Source organism: Glycine soja, chromosome 2 (genome assembly GCF_004193775.1).
Source record: "Glycine soja cultivar W05 chromosome 2, ASM419377v2, whole genome shotgun sequence".
NCBI lineage: Eukaryota > Viridiplantae > Streptophyta > Magnoliopsida > Fabales > Fabaceae > Glycine > Glycine soja.
Genome location: NC_041003.1, coordinates 614,883 through 633,704, shown reverse-complemented (window position 1 = coordinate 633,704; position 18,822 = coordinate 614,883). Strand labels below are relative to the sequence as shown.

At 30.6% G+C, this 18,822-nt stretch overlaps 2 protein-coding genes across 3 annotated transcripts; one reads left to right on the top strand and one right to left on the bottom strand.

Moving 5' to 3' along the window:
- Nucleotides 1-755: 755 nt before the first annotated feature.
- LOC114377818 (probable inorganic phosphate transporter 1-3) lies at nt 756-5,363 on the top strand. Of its 2 annotated transcripts, none has more exons than XM_028336336.1 (3): nt 756-885; nt 3,154-4,229; nt 4,556-5,363. In XM_028336336.1, exons 2-3 carry the CDS (start codon nt 3,213-3,215, stop codon nt 5,138-5,140), a joined length of 1,602 nt encoding a protein of 533 aa, XP_028192137.1. In that variant the 5' UTR covers nt 756-885; nt 3,154-3,212; the 3' UTR covers nt 5,141-5,363. The 2 variants fall into 2 exon arrangements, with proteins under 2 accessions (XP_028192137.1, XP_028192136.1); XM_028336335.1 differs by having other exon boundaries at nt 828-1,007.
- A 3,925-nt stretch (nt 5,364-9,288) lies between these two features.
- On the bottom strand, nt 9,289-13,891 carry LOC114377802 (cryptochrome-1-like). The gene is made up of 4 exons (XM_028336334.1): nt 12,779-13,891; nt 11,614-11,832; nt 10,651-11,357; nt 9,289-10,032 (listed from the first exon to the last, which is right to left on the bottom strand). Exons 1-4 carry the CDS (start codon nt 13,092-13,094, stop codon nt 9,472-9,474), a joined length of 1,803 nt encoding a protein of 600 aa, XP_028192135.1. The 5' UTR covers nt 13,095-13,891; the 3' UTR covers nt 9,289-9,471.
- Between the last annotated feature and the right edge of the window lie 4,931 nt (nt 13,892-18,822).

Here is an 18,822-nt window from a genome sequence, read left to right as displayed (position 1 = left end):
ACTCAAAAAAAGGTTGAAAAAGTTCGATCCCATTTTAAGGTAAATTAGGAGGAAAAAAGAAAGAAAAAATAATAAAATTAGTGAGAGAAAATAATAAATACAGTAAGTGATATGATAAAAAAATAAAGAAATAGAGAAAAATAAAAATGAAATGGAAGGAAAAATTGATATATGTTGAATATTTTCCGAAAATGAAATTACACAAAAAATGTTAGTTGTTAATTTAAAATTACAACAGTTGCTTCAAAAGAAAATTGCTGAAATTTAATCTGATTGTGACCAACCTAGCCTTTGAAAAGGTACTTAGTGAACTGGATTACAATATAGTTGGTTCACATTAACATAGAGCATTAGTTTATAGGGAATTACTTTCTGCACCCTCTGTTGACTAAAGATAAAATTAAATAAAATATATAAGTAGGAAATAATTTTTAATTATAAGTCAATTTTATAAGATAAAATTATCATAAATCTATATTTTAAGATGATATCAGAGTCAGGTTTATTTTAAGATGATATCAGAGTCTATTTTAAATTTAGTATAACAAAAAAAAATTATCTATCATATTATTCACATACCAAGTCAAATTAAAATGTTGGGACGTTGAGAGATGTATCAAGAAAAACCAAGTGTGAAATTGCCCAGCTGGTTGACAATAAATAAACTAACATTTTTGTAGTGTTTGTTTGTGAAGCGTTGACAAGATAGGATGTGAATGCTCAAGATTGAGCATATACTGTAGACGCTGAGTATATTCTTTTGACTCTGAAGCAATACATTCTTGGGATGGGTGCTATACTATGTTATATATATGTGTGTAGTTGCACACGATGCCAACCATACTTCCCAACACTAACACTTGTTCAATTACTCCTTCAAATCAGGTTTGTGCGCTCTCTATCTCTCTTGGTTAGTTGGAAAATTTTGTTGTGCATGCTTTTTGGTGATGTATGGAACCTGAAAGAGAGTTCAAGACTTATTAGTGGAAGAGTTTCTTTCTATTGAGGTAACAACACTTTTTTTGTTTGTTTGTAAATATTTGGTTATTAATTATATATGATAATGGTAACAAACTATAATTATTTCACCATTGAATTCTGGGGTCATTTTTATCAATCCGATCATGCATTCCCACAACACATTAACTTTCCATCAGGGATGTTAATTACACTGCTATTTGCCTGCTACAATAGTATGTAGTCCTCCTAGAAGTGAAACAAATGTATGCAAACAAAATAAATTGTCCGTTGTGCCTTTGTCCTTTTGTCTTTCTCTAATTTCTTCATGTGTTTAATTAGCACAAAATGTTTTCATCGTTAGGGGTTGTTGCATGTTTTTCGTGAAAAAAGTTTCATAACACGCACAAGGTCAATTATTCCTTACCTCGATCACCATCTATCATGTAATTCATCAAGATATTTTTCAGGAAATATTCAAATAGACTTGAAGATTCCTCCTAAAAAAAAGTAGACTTGAAGATTCAACCACATAAATTACAAGGAATTTAAGAAAAATTAGCTGAAACTTTACGATAAGCTGTCAGGATATTCTGAAACTGATATGGAAGACATTAATATTTTAGTAAATTAAGAGTCAGTTCATTTGAATATGACCATCAGTGAAGTTTTTAATTCCGAAGTAAGCGTAGTTTATCCATATCTTACATCAGCCTTCACAAAGGTTAAAATTAGCCGCAGCTTTTTCCAAACGACCACTTTGATGGTTAATTTCTTACACAAAGTATATTATCTTCTTATCATGTTCTATTATATTTATTAGGTATAGAATCATGCATTCTACGGGATAGGTACAATTATAAAATTATAAAAGTCGTACAATTTTTAAATACTAATAAGTTATTTATCAATATTTTATTGAAACATAATTCAATAAATAAATGAGATATAATTAATTTTATCATTTCAACTCTATTTTATTTCAATGTAATTAAGAATATTTATGTACTTATCATTAATTTAACATTTAGGAAATGATAAAATATTTTTTAACTGATATATGAGTATAACTATAATATATTAGTGATCATTATTCAGAGACTCTAAAGGATATAGATATATGTAAAAGGAAAATCATTACATAACTCCTCAAATATTAAAAATAAAATGATAAAAACTAATCATCCTAGTATATATTTTGATATATACACTTTAGAGCAAAATATATAGTAAATAATTAGTAATCATTGCAATAAAATATTAAATCAATTTATTCTTTCAAAAGATAGATGTTAATATAAACCATGTCATCTAAGGTCGTTTTATAGTTTTTTAAAAAGACATGCATCGATGGTGTGTTTTGCAACATTTGCCAAGAAAGAGATAAATAAGATCAATATTAAAGTAAAATTGATATATAGTAGTTATTGAAGGAATATTCATGTTTTCTTCATGCATGCATGCTGTTTTCTGTCGTCTTTTCCTTAATTGAATTATATTTTGAAATTCTATATTAAAATAATTAATTTATGAATAATTGTAATTAATTAAAAGGCGTAAAAACAAAAATATTCTAATATAATAAGAAAATATGAAATGTAGAGAATTCATAATAAATAATATTTATGCTAACATGGCTTGATAATAAAGATGTTTATGCTTATGTGTCACCTATAACTTTTCCTTCAGGCTTTATATATTATAAATATATTCAATATTAAGAGTTGTCAAACTTTTTTATATATTCATTCTGCATTATATATATGAGAATTACTTGGTATTGTATTTCCTGCTTATAGATATTTTTGTGTGAGGAGATTAAACAATGAAAAAATTTAGACTAATTAATAAATTATTAACAATCACAAAAGTAAATATTATATCATATTTTAATTTAAAATTTTAAGATTTAAATTTATAAATTTTATTCTTATTTATATCATATTTATTTTTTTTATTTTTATCTAATATAAAATTTTATTTAATACTTACATATATACTCCAACATATATTAACCTGGTTGGTATGCATATAGCCAAATGTTGTTCTAACCTCTCTCTCTATATATAATACTTATATTTTTTTTTTCATTTTTTTTCTTTTTCATTAAGTGATACTTCACATTTTGAGTGTGCAATTATTATTTCCAATAGTCAAAATGTTGTTAATTAAACTTGATCTTTTGTACTTGTACAGGAAAGGTATTTATTGCTCTCTACTTAGGTAACATAAGCCAACAATTTTAGTAGTAATTAATGGCTGGAGAATTGGGAGTTTTGAATGCACTTGATGTGGCAAAGACACAATGGTACCACTTCACTGCTATTGTGATCGCTGGAATGGGTTTCTTCACCGATGCCTATGACCTCTTCTGCATTTCCCTAGTCACCAAGCTTCTAGGGAGGCTATATTACACAGAACCAGGTGCACCAAAGCCAGGTTCACTTCCTCCAAGAGTTCAAGCTTCTGTGACTGGTGTAGCACTATGTGGCACATTAGCCGGCCAACTATTCTTTGGTTGGCTTGGTGACAAAATGGGGAGAAAAAGAGTCTATGGACTAACACTCATTCTCATGGTAGTGTGCTCCCTTGCCTCAGGACTCTCCTTTGGGTCAACTCCAGAGGGTGTCATGGCCTCACTTTGCTTCTTCAGGTTCTGGCTAGGGTTTGGGATTGGTGGTGACTACCCTCTTTCTGCCACAATCATGTCTGAATATGCCAACAAGAAGACGCGTGGCGCGTTCATAGCCGCGGTGTTTGCAATGCAAGGATTCGGAATCCTGGCTGGTGGAGTGGTGGCATTGATTGTTTCATATGCATATGACCAAAAGTACAAGCTTCCTAGTTATGAACAGAATCCAGAAGCATCCTTGGACCCCGCATTTGACTATGTTTGGAGAATAGTTTTGATGTTTGGTGCAGTTCCTGCTGCACTCACCTACTACTGGCGCATGAAGATGCCAGAGACAGCACGTTACACTGCCCTTGTGGCCAAGAATGCAAAACAAGCTGCTGCAGACATGTCTAAGGTGTTGCAAGTGGAACTTGAAGCTGAAGAGGAGAAGGTGAAGAAATTGACAGAGAATGAGAGCAACAAGTATGGTTTGTTCACCAAGGAATTTGTGAAACGCCATGGCCTGCATTTGTTGGGAACCACCACCACTTGGTTCTTGTTGGACATAGCATTCTACAGCCAAAACCTTTTCCAGAAGGACATTTTCAGTGCAATTGGGTGGATCCCTCCAGCAAAGGAAATGAATGCAATCCACGAGGTACTAACAAAAATCAATGAATTAATTAGTAACCAAATTTAGTGATGAAAATTGTTTTCTTCCTTTGAAGTCACAATTTTTTTAGTGCATTTAAAAAACGATTATATACAAATTAGAGAAAAAAGACTATTGATTGACATCAATGTAAAATAGTTTTACACTATAATCCAATCCCAAATCATTATATATGATAAATTTATTAATTTTTACGATAATTATCTTTAAAGTTATATACCAATGCTGATTTCTATTGATTAAAAGTGTAAAACTTTTACACTATCAGTGTGCAAGACTATTTCATGACTGATTTTTTATTTTTATTGCAGGTGTATAAGATTGCAAGAGCACAAACACTCATAGCACTATGCAGTACTGTGCCAGGTTACTGGTTCACAGTGGCATTAATTGATTACATGGGCCGTTTTGCCATCCAATTGTTGGGGTTCTTCTTCATGACTGTGTTCATGTTTGCTTTGGCTATACCATATGATCATTGGTCTGAGAAAGAAAACAGAATTGGGTTTGTGGTGATGTACTCTTTCACCTTTTTCTTTGCCAATTTTGGTCCAAATTCCACCACATTTGTTGTGCCAGCAGAGATTTTCCCTGCAAGGCTAAGGTCCACTTGCCATGGAATCTCTGCTGCTGCAGGAAAGGCTGGTGCAATTGTGGGTGCATTTGGGTTCCTATATGCTGCACAAAGCAAGGACCCTTCCAAGACTGATGCAGGGTACCCTACTGGTATTGGAATTAAGAACTCACTCATTATGCTTGGTGTGATCAACTTCATTGGGATGTTGTTCACCTTGCTTGTTCCAGAATCAAAGGGAAAATCACTGGAGGAGTTGAGTGGGGAGAATGGTGAAAATGATGCTGAACATGCAGTGTCTGCTAGGACAGTTCCTGTTTGATTGAAGTTAAGTTTGTGTTCAACAATGTGGTTCAACTTCAAATTGTGATATGTGTACATTTTAATACTGGGTTTTGGTTGTGACGTGTTTACACCAATGATGTAGTAGTTGCACGGTTCAGGGTGCTAGAGCTTAAAAATAATTACAGTTTGTTTGCTTTTGGTTCTTACTTTTGTTTTTTTTTTTGTTTAAAATAGATACCTGGTAATTTTACTTTTGATTATTTGTAAAGTTTTATTGTTTTGTTATTTAATCACAATTTATGATTAATTTATTGTCTTTTATAATAATTATTTAAGTTATATTAAATATAACTTTTAATATTGATAGTTTGTCTATTAAACTCATAATAATGCCATTGCCATTCTAAATTTTCAATAATTTTGTAATGATAAGAAATTTGTTATTCCTTTGCTTTTTGTCATTTCTTTGCAACAAAATAAAGATATGATTAGAATTATCATAACCACCGGTTTACCAACAAAATATATAATTAAGAGTTTGTTTTTCAAATTTGTTTGCATAAAAGAATTAATATCCTTAAATGGATGTTAGTCCTTTCATAGAATAGTTTTTAACTATCGATAGAAGGATAGCATGTGTTAAAAAAAATAGACTTTAAGATTGTTTGAAAAGCAAGTTTGAGAATTAAACAAAAAGGTATAAATTAACTAATATTTCACAAAATTGTGGATGAAATAAACAAACTAATCAATGGCTTATGTCTTTGAAGTTATACCAAACAAATTATTTGTTATTAGTATTTACGAAAAGACCTAATATATAAACTATTTTATTTAAATTAAAACAATTTCTGTCAAAATTTACTTGAGATTTTGACTTTTTTTACAAAAATAAGTGAAAATAAAAAAATTATTTATGTAAAAAATGTAGTATGAAAATTATTTATAACATAAATGATTTTTTTTACCGTGGTTATAATTAGGACTGATAAAAAAAAGTGTCATTTTGCATCAGTTATAACTTTTTTACATCGTTCACCGATACATGCGCTTTTAAAGTCAATGCTGCATTTTGTATTTCTTTTTGTTTACACGTGCAGATACAAAGCTTTCAATCACGCACAGCTAGGGCATTCACAACTCTCCTAAGTCAACCAAATGGGGTGGGCGATAAAATATAAGCCCAATCATCTTGATTGTTATAATTGAAAGATAAGCTTCTGTTCAACAAAGTGGTTCAACCTCAAATTGTGATATTTGTACATTTTAATACAGGTTTTTGGTTGTGATATGTTTACACTAATGATGTAGTAGCTGCATGCTTCAGGGTGCTAGAGCTTTAAAGCAATTACAGTTTGTATGCTTCGTTCTTTCTAAATTGTTTGTTTGTTCAAAATAGATACCTGGTAATTGTACTTCTATTTGTTAGCTAAATATAACAAGAATAAATAATATATGTACATAGTGTAAAGTTGTAAAGTTTTAATACGATGTTATTTAATTATAATTAATCATGTATAATAAATTTATTTTCTTTTATAATAGTTATTTTAAATGTTATATTAATGATAACTTTTGATTGATAAGGTAACAAATTTAATATTGATAATGCCAGACTACTTTTTTTTTTTAATAATAATACGTGCCAAATATTAACTTATAATAGTATCATTCTCATTCTAAATTTCCAATCATCGTGTAATTATAAGAAATTTATTATTCCTTCCCTTTTTGCCATTTTCTTGCCGCAAAAACGAAGATATGATACTAGTGTGTGAACTTTGGACCTTTCGATCAGTGATATATTTGATAATGCAAAAAAATAAAAAAAATTCTAGTTTTGATATTCTTAGAACACGTTTTATATGTAAAAATGCATGAATTATTGATATAATTTTATATTATAATATTAACGTAGAATATCTATTAATTTTACTTATTACTAATCTTTACTTAAGAATATGATTGACTACTTTTATCACATATTTCTTTTTTTTCATAAAACCTAAATCTAAAACTTTATTTTAGGAGACAAGACTTATATAGTTTCACTCGGACTATCATCAATAAATAATTACGTAAAAAAATATTTATTATTATAATATTTAAAAAAAGACTTTATAAATAATTTTTTGAAGTAAAAAAAAATAAAGTCAATGTTGCATGCTTACAAGTGCGGATACAAAGCTTACAATCACGCACAGCTAAGGCTATAGCAACTCCCCACAATCAACTGAATGGAGTGTGTGATAACGTATGAGTCCAATCATCTTGATTGTGATAATTGAAAGATAATAAATTCAAAATTATGCCTACAAATTACTTTATTTTTTGTGAAACATATTGGGGAAAAGAAACATAGAGAAGGATGATTACTAGTAGAGAAAATAAATGATTTGGTCGAAGATGACTGTACTTGATACTCCTTCATGATGGTCCACATTTCATTTGTTTTTGCATGATTTGGTTTTCGAGTTTTAAAGTTTTATTATTTTTTCTATTCAGCTATGCTATCTTATCCCAAAGCTAAACAAGCTCCCAATGAGTGGTAAGTGAGATCGCATGACATGGACAGAATAACCGTGAGTTTTTTTTTTTTACCAAGATAAAGTATCCACCATTGAAAGTAATGACTGATATTTATCAAAAATTTTAAGTATATATATGAGAAATATTTTTCTCCTAAGTTGCATAGTATATTTTATACCTAAGGTCAAGATTCAAAGGATAACCTAGTAAAAAGATATAAATTGTTATAATTTATGTCAACCATTATTGTCTAACTAGAGTCATATAAAAGGTAATATTAGGTTATGTAACTAAAAAGGTAGTTATAGGTTGAAAAGCTAATTGGAAATTTAAAAACTCTCTTAGTGTTTAATAAAATTATCTATTGAATTAACTGAAAAATATAAATTACATAAATAAACATATTTATATGTAATGTTTTTATACAAAATTTAATTTAAATTGTTTTATAAAAATATATTTTGTAGTTTTATAATTTTAGTATTAAATTAATTTTAAACACCTGTAGTTTTTTATTTGTAAAATATCCAAAAGAAATTAAAAAAACTATGTAAACTTATCACTATCAATTTCATATATAATTAAAAACTAAATTGAGAAATCTCTATCATATGGAAAAAAAAGGTAAAAATAAATTTTTATCTTAAAAAGAAAATATTATAAAAGAAATTTAATAAATGTTAAAGAAAAAAAAAATAAATATAAAAATTTACAAGTTAGTGTTTTAAAAAATGTCATGTCTCAGAAAAGTTAAAAACTATTTTAAAAATTTATTTATTAAACAATCAAATAAACTTTTCAACTAATACAAAAATTAAAAATTAATTAAAATATCTTATTGATCACCCTCTAACCCTCTAAGTTATTTACCCTTCAATTTTTTTATTATTATTCAAGATATGAAATAATATCTCCATTTTCAAATAATATATCACGTTAAAGATCATAGCGGTTTCAATAGTTTCAGCTCTAGGTAAACTTCTTCCTTTAAGCAAATCTAGAATATACATTTTTTGGTCTTAAAAAATATACTTTCTTACATTGAGAAAAATACCTTTGTACTAATTATCACCCAATACTTAAGAAATACTTTTAACAAACAAAAATCCTAGGTTTGAAATTGTGTTTGAAAGAAATCCCTAAGGCTTCTAATCTTAACCTTATCACTCATTCATTACTCCCTGTAATAATTAAGTTATCTACATACACTGTACTAGAGAGACATGGGTACTTTTATTAGCTAGACAAAAAATAATCAAAAATGCTTCTATGATGTCCAAACTGCAACATAGTTTAAACCGTCTAAACTGAGTCCAAAGGGCTTGTTTAGGCACTGTAAGAAAAGGCATTTTTGACATGCAACTGATGCAAACATCAATAAAGGCTAGCTGTAACATAAATAATTGAATTGAAACAAGTTAGCAACTGAAGCAAATCAGCGCTTTAGATAGGCTAATTATAACCGACCACATAATCATGAGGGTTGATCCTCATAATGTAAAACCATCTACAACCAAATGACTTTTAGGGAGATATAAGGTTGGCCCATTAGTTGGGAAGGGTGAAAGGAGAAAGAAGGAAAAAAAGGTTGTGGGTTCGAATCCTCCGGATTAACATTTCTAACAAAACAACAAATTAACATCTCCCCATAAAAAATAAAGTAAAAAACCAAACGCCTTTAATAGAGGATAGATAAAGAATATCCTGAGTTTGATAAGGTTCTTGAGCATGCATTTTATCCAACAAAATCATATACCATCCTTCATGAAACAATGCCTTAGTGAATCAAGAGAAGCTATAAAGGACTTAAAAAAATTTGATATTAGAAGACGAGGAACATTATTGTGGGACAGAGAATGAATAAGAGCTTGAACTCTCCCTCTTGCATGAAGATTCAGCCGTGGAGGACACGTCTTGATCAATGCTTGACACCCCGGTATCCTTGCTAAGATTTCGCGAATTATTCTGCTTCTGCTCGACCTCTGCCGAACATTTTGGTCTCTTTCTATTAGGAGGATCAATCTGGGGATTATCAAGTGTTGGCACCTTCTGATCATTAGATGAAGAAGTGATGTGCGAAACCTTGTCCTTCAAGAAAACTTTTGGAATGGCCAAACTTTCACTCTCATCAACAACTTCATTTCTCTCTTCTGAGCCAGATCCTTTCGAAGCTGCCTCATTTTCCCACATCTTGAATATTGCTTCAGTCAATTGTTCTCTTGCCTGATCTATGTCAATGATTGGTTTCGGATAGTTTTGACCTAACTCAACTCCTGATGCTCTTAGCACAGTAAGGGGTGCATTCCAAGGGTGATGAATCCACTCAGCTGGCATTCTTGCCAACTCAGGCAACCATTGGCGTACATACTCACCTTCTGGATCGAATTTAGCCCCATGAATCTGTTCCCAAAGTGAGACAAAAATAGAGAAGTTTGAGTACTGTCTCTAATGTGTCAGAATCTTATGCTTTGAGTGAGTAGTATTTATTCCTCATTATATACAACTTGACCAAAAGAGGACTTTGTTAGTTATCTTAATTTTAATATATAACCATTATTGTCCTTCACCTAATAGCTTTAGATTTCGGATAGTTGGTTCATGATTTGGTATATAATTATAATTTATAACTGTAGAATTTGAACATACAAATTAACTATGTCAAGCAGAAATCAGATAGCCACATAAAAAAATCGAAAGTAAATATGAACGGATAAATTTCTCTAGATATCAAATGCATTTAAAAAAAAAATCTGAAATGAAAATCTATAATGTTTTTACTGCCACAAGAACAACATAAATCTAGGAAGCGATTTGTGCTGCAATTTTGTCTTATCAAACACAGAAAAAAGTTTCAGTTCAGAAAAATCAAATTGAACAACATAATGTGATATTTTATATAGATTATGCTGGTCACGCAAACTTCAAATGAGTAGAAATTAAAATATGAATGTGAGATCCTTAGATCCTAGAGTCACAAAGAAAATAGTAAAACTTATGAGTCAAGAAAACACGACATACCGCAGGATCGTCCAAGCGCTCAAGCTTGTGGCCATCAGGCAAGCAGCCAGAGATGTACTGCCAGCCCAAGATATCACTTTCAAGATCTGCATCCAAAAGTGTGTCCCAGAAATATTTCATTCCCCATCTCCATGGTATGAGCAACATTTTCACAGCGAAACTAGAAACTATGACTCTTATTTTGTTGTGTATCCATCCTGTTGCCCATAGTTCTCTCATTCCTGCATCAACCAAAGGATAGCCAGTCCTACCTTGTCTCCAAGCCTTAAAGTTGGCAGGATCAGTCTTCCAAGGGAAAAATGCCAAGTTCCCAAGCAGTGGCTTCTCTATGGTGGATGGGAAATTGAAACAAAGATAGCGCGAGTACTCTCTAAGTCCAATGGCCCTGAGAAAAACAGTTGCACTCTCTTCACCAGCACTGTTTCCTTCATTTGCCCATAATATCTGCTTGGTACGTGCCAACTGAAAAACTTTCCTCACACTCAGTTCTCCAAAATGAATATATGGTGACAAGAGTGAAGTGGAATCCCCACCAACCTTTAACCTGTTTTTGGAGTAGTGAAGTAGGTGCTGTTCAACAAATTCGGTTAAAGCCTTGTCAGTCTTGTTCCAACCTGGATACCATGCTCTTCCTAATAATGCATTGCTCGATTTTTCTGATTCATCCTCAAGACCTAGTTGTTCAATTGAACATTTCCCAACTTTTCCTGTAATCAACAGAAGAAGATAGAGAACCAAAATCTCATCTTAGTGTTTCGTGTGTACAAATATATGTCAATTTGTGGGCAGGATGGTATAATAACAGAATAACATCATCACATAGCTGGTTGTTGCCACAAGAAGATATTATATATGCTCAAATTCTCATTGGTTTTTATATATCTCGACTCCAGTAAATACCTGATATCAATTATCATATTATCAAGAAACAATCAAACCATAGTAGCGTGAATATAGTCGTACCTTCCGCTAGAATTAATTGAGGAGGAATAAGTGAAAAAGCTTTGATTTGCATATGCAAGCATCTGTTCCAAAAGGGATCAAAGGTTGTAAAAGCATGTCCGGTCTCATCGTATATACTCCATGGTTCAAACAACAAATCCCCATTGTAGCTTTTCACACTTATACCAAGTTCCACTAGCTTTTCTTTGATGTTGTGATCACGAACAAGCGAAACCGGATCTGGGAAAAGAAATAGTGATCAAATATCTGGCATTGAATTGAGAAGCTATATCAGAAAATTTTCTCACTATGAGGCATTTTTATCAATTTTTGCAGCATCATATGAGGTGTCAACCAAATGATTTTCTATTCACTTATTCAGTATTCAAGATAGATTGCATGGTTTCTAGTTTTGTGAAACGGGGAAGAGAGAAATCAAGAAGGACATTTTTTGCCTACATAAAGAAAAACAATGTTTGCCTACATAAAATGCCTGATGGCAGTAGATGATATTCATTTGGTTTTTGACAAGATGGTGTCATGTTGTAAAATTGCAGACTGCTTTTGTCAAATCAAATGTGTAATCAGATAATATATTCTCCACTTCAACCATATAGTACAAACTGTACAGAAAAAGATGATCTTGTTTTAACTTTAGCAACTTAAATAGTTTTGTGTTCTTCTTCAGGTTTATCCAAATATCTTCTGTTGTCCTAAGCATGTAATGCCAGGTTTCCACCCTGTTGATGTACACCGCAATTCGAATTCCACAGCAAAACTCACTATGAATAAATAAAAACAATATAATTATTTAATGAGGATGAAGATGAAGCTTGGCATAACCGTATGGTTGGCTTCTAGACAAGGAAATAATCCCTCTGGTTGCATATAATATAACCCTCCCAAGACCCCACAGTGATGGGAGCCTAGTGCACTAGGCAATCCTTTAATATATATATATAGAAGACAAAGCAAACAATAAAAAAAATATCCCACCTTATCGTTAAGTTCTAAGCTCAATATAATATTTTGACAGAAACCTACTTGCTTCCTCAACTTTTGGAGTTTCAAATTTTTTAACAGCACCAAAATAAATTATAGTAGGAAGCAATACAAATGTGGTTAGAGCCTTCAACAAAGAAAGTTAATTCCATAAAAAGCTATCTTCTTGAACAAAAACCCTTACCATAGAGATGGTTAAACACTACTTTTGTTGCTTGAATTGCATTTACACATTCCAAAAGAGCCTCAAGAGTACTATCAGTTTTGATAAGCATTAGTTCAGCTCCAAGTGATTTCAGTGACTTATCCAAGTGTGCAAGAGACTGCTTCAGCCACCACCTCGACACTCGACCCGGATAAAATTGCCCTTCCTCTTTGGGACACCAAATATAGACAGGGAAGACAGAACCATCCATGGCAGCAGCAGCAGCAGCTAATGCAGGATTGTCCTCGATTCTAAGGTCCCTCCTAAACCAAACTATAGTCTTATTCATACCCATATAGAATACTTCAGATTCCTCATGCCATAGCCAAAGCCTTAACCCCCATCAAACTATAAGTACTTCTCCTTAAGTTTCCTTTTTTACACACAAACAAATACAGTACTCACCTTGAAAACTATATAGTTTTCTTATTGAATTGAATATTCTTACCCACACAACACAAAGCAGCTGAAGTCCCTGGCACTGACTATAAAACCTTGGATCTGGAATTTTGTCAATATAACAAAGCTATTTATAGCCTCAAATCACGGTGAAAAAGGACTTAACTCCTTAGATATCAGACCAACGGGTAGATTATCTTATCTGAATCTCCAATTCCAACTTCTTTGCCTCTTTGTTTTCTTTATGCCATGCAACCTAAATCCAACTCATAGAAACATTTCCCCACATGTCTCACACACTCATCAATCTAAACTCTAAACCCCACCAAGGTACCAATGATAAAAACATGCAAATGGGAAATCTCCAATTATTAACCAAAATTGACTAAAGATCAATAAAAAGGTTCTGCTGCATAGCACGGTTCATCTCAAAAACATAAACAACGAAACAAAGAAGACTGTATACATACATATATTGACAAACAACTAGAGCTTGAACAAATCCTTAGAGACAAAGAAAGATGACTAACTGATAGAAACTCTTCAATTCAAGCCACAAACCCACTTCAAATTATATTAGAGAAGGTATCAAATACCCATGAGCTAGATGTTCAGTGTTAACCAACACATCTTGAAGTTTAGCTAAAGAAGAATCAAACAAAGAACAAATCAAATTGAACATAGTGTAAATTACTAAATTAGGCTTAGCTAGTAATGTAGACTTTAATGCAGTTGGCATTAAAGTCAGAAGTTATTGAATCGTGAAATTGTCTTTTCCCGGGAAATGTATGGTGAGGATCCCACCAAAGTCTAAAGTATGTGGATCACGAGTGGGACATCACACCGAAGGAAACTGGGGACATCACACATGTAATTTCCTACGTTGACTGAGGTAAAAGAATAGAAAAAAGATTGGTGAATATCCTATCAAATGTTATTTAATAGTGGAGAAAAAAAAAGGATTTAATTAGTCATTTAGTACATTAATGGAGTCTAACTTATTTGATATAGCACCGGAAGTCTAAGTTGTTATAAACTTTTAGTACTTCTGTTTACTTAAAAAAAAATTGTTTGATACCTATATATTTTTATTATCTATACTTAAAAAATTTCCTTTTAAGTTCTTATGCATACCATGTTTTTTAATTTTAAATATAAGACTAAATGAGTAGTTAAATAAATGTTGTTTGTCTTAATAGAATTGAATTTAAATTTCTTGAGTTTGACTCGCAGTAGAAAAAAAATGTAATTTTGTGACAAAATGAGAAAATTTCATTAAGGCGGTAAGTTAAATTTTTTAATAAAGATTAATTATTAATAAAACTAATACTTATAACATGATTAAAAAATAATATAAGTGATATGACAATATAAAAAAATATACTCCTATGATTGATTATAATTATTGTCTTAAGTTATTTTATATAGATAAAAAAATTAATAAGTGAATAAAAAAGAATAACAATTTTATAAAATTAATTATTTTATCATTATTAATTTATTTTTTAATTTCTATAATCGATATCATTAATATAATAAGGGATATAAATGAAAAAAAATTAAGATTATGCAGAACATAATCTTGTAATTATAGAATTGTAATTATCTTGTAACAACTTTTTTTATACAACCATTATTATAGAATTGAGGAAGTAAATAATATGATGTAACAAATAAAATAATAATAACAATGAAGTGTTTGATATATATATATATATATGCAGAGCTTGAGATACTTTAAGATGAAAATGGTCAAATAATATATACTTAAAATTAATTTGAAGTCACAACATTTGCCATTCAATTACATGTTATGATATACGTGGATACGTCATATGCAGTTAAAGAAAGATTGAGGAATGGAAATAAAATCTTGCTTGAAAATTTATATAAAAAATATTAAATTAAGTGAACTTATGGTTACGGTTAGCTTGGGCTAATGTCATCAAACATTACATAATATAAAAAAATTTCGGGAGCATCCTTGTATAAAAACTAAATCTATATAAGGTTTTTTTAATATATATATATACGATGGATCAAATTATATGGATGTAATTTAAATAATTATTATATTATTTAATAACTTAATATAAAAATATATATTTTTATCAATTCAACTATTGAATTATATTTACATGTTTTAATATTATTTATATAAAATTTTATCAAAATTAATCATCAATAACTAACCAGAAACAAATGTATTAAAGAGGGGTCAGATTTTTTTTACATAATTATTTAAATATATAAGTTCTAATAAATAATAAGCTTAAAAATTATTTATTATTAATTTATAGATAAAATTAGAAATATAATCTATATTACTAGAAAAGTTTTAAGTAAATATTAACTCAAAACTTATTTTTCTTATATACTTTCCTTCATTAATATTTTTTAATTTTATTTTTTCATATATATATATATCAAGCACGTCATAGAGACCTACCAACTACATAACTACTTTCCAGCAATGAAGACATGACATTGATGTTGCGCTGTCTCAAAAATCTGGCAAGCATTTGCTGTTTACGTTAAGTGCTGTCCCTTTTAATAAAATAGTATATATAGTAAAATCACACGAAAACTTCGACAAGTTTCTAAAATGTAAAGTTTATACATCAATGTTCCCATTTGGTTGTGCTGTTAAATTTTTATTAACTGTTTTGAACTACGCTGTACTCTTTTAAGTACTGGCGATCAAATAGTAATTACAACAAATTTTAATAGTCAAACACTATGATATTTCGATTTATGTATTTATTTATTTTCTATTATCACAAGTATATAATTTTTTTCATTTTTTGGGTTCTAGGTCAACGCACAAAAAATATTTAAATATTTTTTAGACATTAATGTACACCTTTTATTGTCTTTGTCAATTGAATCAACTCTACAAAGAAAAAAAGAAAAAGAACAAAAAAGTTGTTAACACGTGCATTCACCACACATAATCAGAACTCAAGTTAGGCGCGTCTTGGAGCCCAATAGCCCAATCCAAGAACCATCTAAAATCCAAAATTGATAGGCTTTTGCTATTTTTACATCCTTATTACTAATACACTCTTCTTTTCATTTTTTTTCTTCTCAAAAATATCATAGAAAATACAGTCTCCTTTGCACACACCCATAGGTCTTCAGCAATTGCTTTTGTCCACATTTCATAATTGTCATCAGTTGCTCAGCCGCAAGAATCTCTCAATTCAACAGTATCATGATTTCTTGTGCATATCATCATCACTAATCCTCTCACACAGGTAAGAAAACCTTTTAACCCTCTCTTTGGTTCATAGTGAAAGGCACAACCCCCATTAAAGGGGGAAAAATAGAAAACTAATTCCATATTTGCAATTCATCTCCTTCATCACCGTGTGTTGCTTCGGTTGTGGAGAAGTCTTCTTTCATCTGAGAAACTTATGGAGAGAGATGAGGGGAGTGTATTTTATACGGTATTTTAGGAAGAAAATCAAAAGGAGAGTGTAAATAGCAGGGTGATTGACCCTTCTGGGTCTCTTTTATAAGTTTTTTTTTTTTAATAAAAAAATGGGTTGTTTTAAAATATAATACTAACATGAGTCTATTTTGATGAAATCAAATTGAAAATTTGAAGACGTAACATTCTAGGTCAGTTTGATGAATGAAATAACTATTTCTAATAGTTGTTTCATTTGGTAACGGTTAGTATAGGAATAGCAAATACCCTTTGCTGCTTCGTCACTTAAAACTAAGGAACCAACAAATTTGAATTGTTATTTGCCATATGCTGGTGTCATGTCAAGTGGAACTCATGCAGAATGGATTCAAAAATCGCAACCCAACATTAGAAATAGAAATGAAGGTGGCTTCTACGGTGGAAATATACCCTTATTAAAAACAGTGAAATGACTATTGAATCCCTATGTGAAATGGGAAATGTCTGATAAATCCCTCCATGAAGTACAAGAATTTGACACCTCGATCCCCTTTGACTACAAACTTACGCCAACTTTGTGCAACCACAAACTCCATTGCTTTCCGGGTGGATTACATACTTTGCCATCCATATCTATCACTACTACTCCTTACTAACACACATCACTACCCTTGTATCCAATTGAGATTTAGAACTTAATTAAGATTGCTTGCTATAGAACAAAAAAAGGAATGATTATTCATTTATTTATTTTGTGTCAACATTTTTATTATTATAAATTATAACTAACAAATTTTATTTGTATCAAACTTCTCATGTATATCAAAGTGGGAAGAGAGAGAGGTAAGTAACGATGGAGGTCATGGAGCAGTCCGAAAATTCGCCAAAGAAAATATTATCACTAATGTATCTTCCACGAGATATTGTTTCTTATGCTTAAAAAATTTTATTTTATTTTTGTCAGTAATCAAGAGCAACCAACACAGCAAAGAAGAGGGAAAACAAAGGTAATGAACAATGGAGAAGAAGATCAACATAACAAATATTAGATGAATATTTTGATCTAATTAAATGGTATACCTTTTTGTGTTTTGTTTGTTTCTCTGCATTTTGATATGGTTTGAATCATATATGTGTATTATGCATGAATTGAGGGGAGCCTCCCCACTTAATTAAAATGAAACAAAACTAATGCATACTCTCAGCGGAGATCTAAATTAAGATACTCAGATGTCATCCTTCAATCTGCTCTTAAGAATTTGCCATCATCGAAAAGGGAAAGATTGTTGAATTTACATCCTTGATTTTAATTATGATAAATTATTAGTCAAACAATTGATAAAATGATGAGTTTTTGTGATGACTATCATTCTATTCAAGTGTTTTAGTAACAAAATTATTAAAGAATGGATATGTTTATTTTGAGGTACTAAGAATGATGCTTAGAAAGATTTGTTCAGAATAGTTGTTAGTGAGTTATGAACTCAAAAGATTTCTTGAAGCACATAAGTATGGTGAAGAAAGCTTTTGTTCGAGTACTCATCCATGACAAGTGTATTGAACAACAAAGTCTTGAAATAAGAAGATCACATAGAGAGCATCAAACATCAAATTGAAGCTATCATAGAATAATATAGAAACATCACTCTAAAAACTAAACATCAAAATGAACTTCATAATGACCACCTCAAAATGTTTTTCAAGGAACAACATCAAATCTTTCAAATGATGTCACACATATAAAGGATAAAGATTGAAATTGACAACACTCCACTTTTCACGTGTTGTCACACACACTAAGGACATACAAGTGTTATAAATAACTACCCTAATAGAAATTGACACTGTTAAATTTGACCACTCTCATTCATGATACACAATAGACATATATGAACTTTATTTAAATATATTAATTCTTAATTACATTTTTTTAAAATCTATTTACATACTTGGACGCCTATACAATGTTCAAATAAGAAGAATTTCGACATAAAAAAGGAGAGGAAGAAGAAAATTTTTATGTGAAAGTGATTGGTCATGACGTCATTGTTTTCCTTGGTTTATAAATCTTGGAAAAGGTTCTTCTCCTTCCAAACTTTAGTGGGCTTCCTCAATGGGTTGTTGTTGGTGAGAAATTATTTCATTTTCTTCCTCATCATTGGCTTCCGAATACCAAAATAACTGCTACACTATAGGTTGACAGGCAACAAAG

Coding starts and splice junctions, on each gene's coding strand:
- LOC114377818 (XM_028336336.1), top strand. CDS start 3,213: ATGGCTGGAGAATTGGGAGTTTTGAATGCACTTGATGTGGCAAAGACA. Junction 4,230..4,555: donor AAATGAATGCAATCCACGAG/GTACTAACAAAA, acceptor TTTTTATTGCAG/GTGTATAAGATTGCAAGAGC.
- LOC114377802 (XM_028336334.1), bottom strand. CDS start 13,094: ATGGGTATGAATAAGACTATAGTTTGGTTTAGGAGGGACCTTAGAATC. Junction 11,833..12,778: donor AGTGTTTAACCATCTCTATG/GTAAGGGTTTTT, acceptor TTCTTTTCCCAG/ATCCGGTTTCGCTTGTTCGT. Junction 11,358..11,613: donor TCAATTAATTCTAGCGGAAG/GTACGACTATAT, acceptor TGTTGATTACAG/GAAAAGTTGGGAAATGTTCA.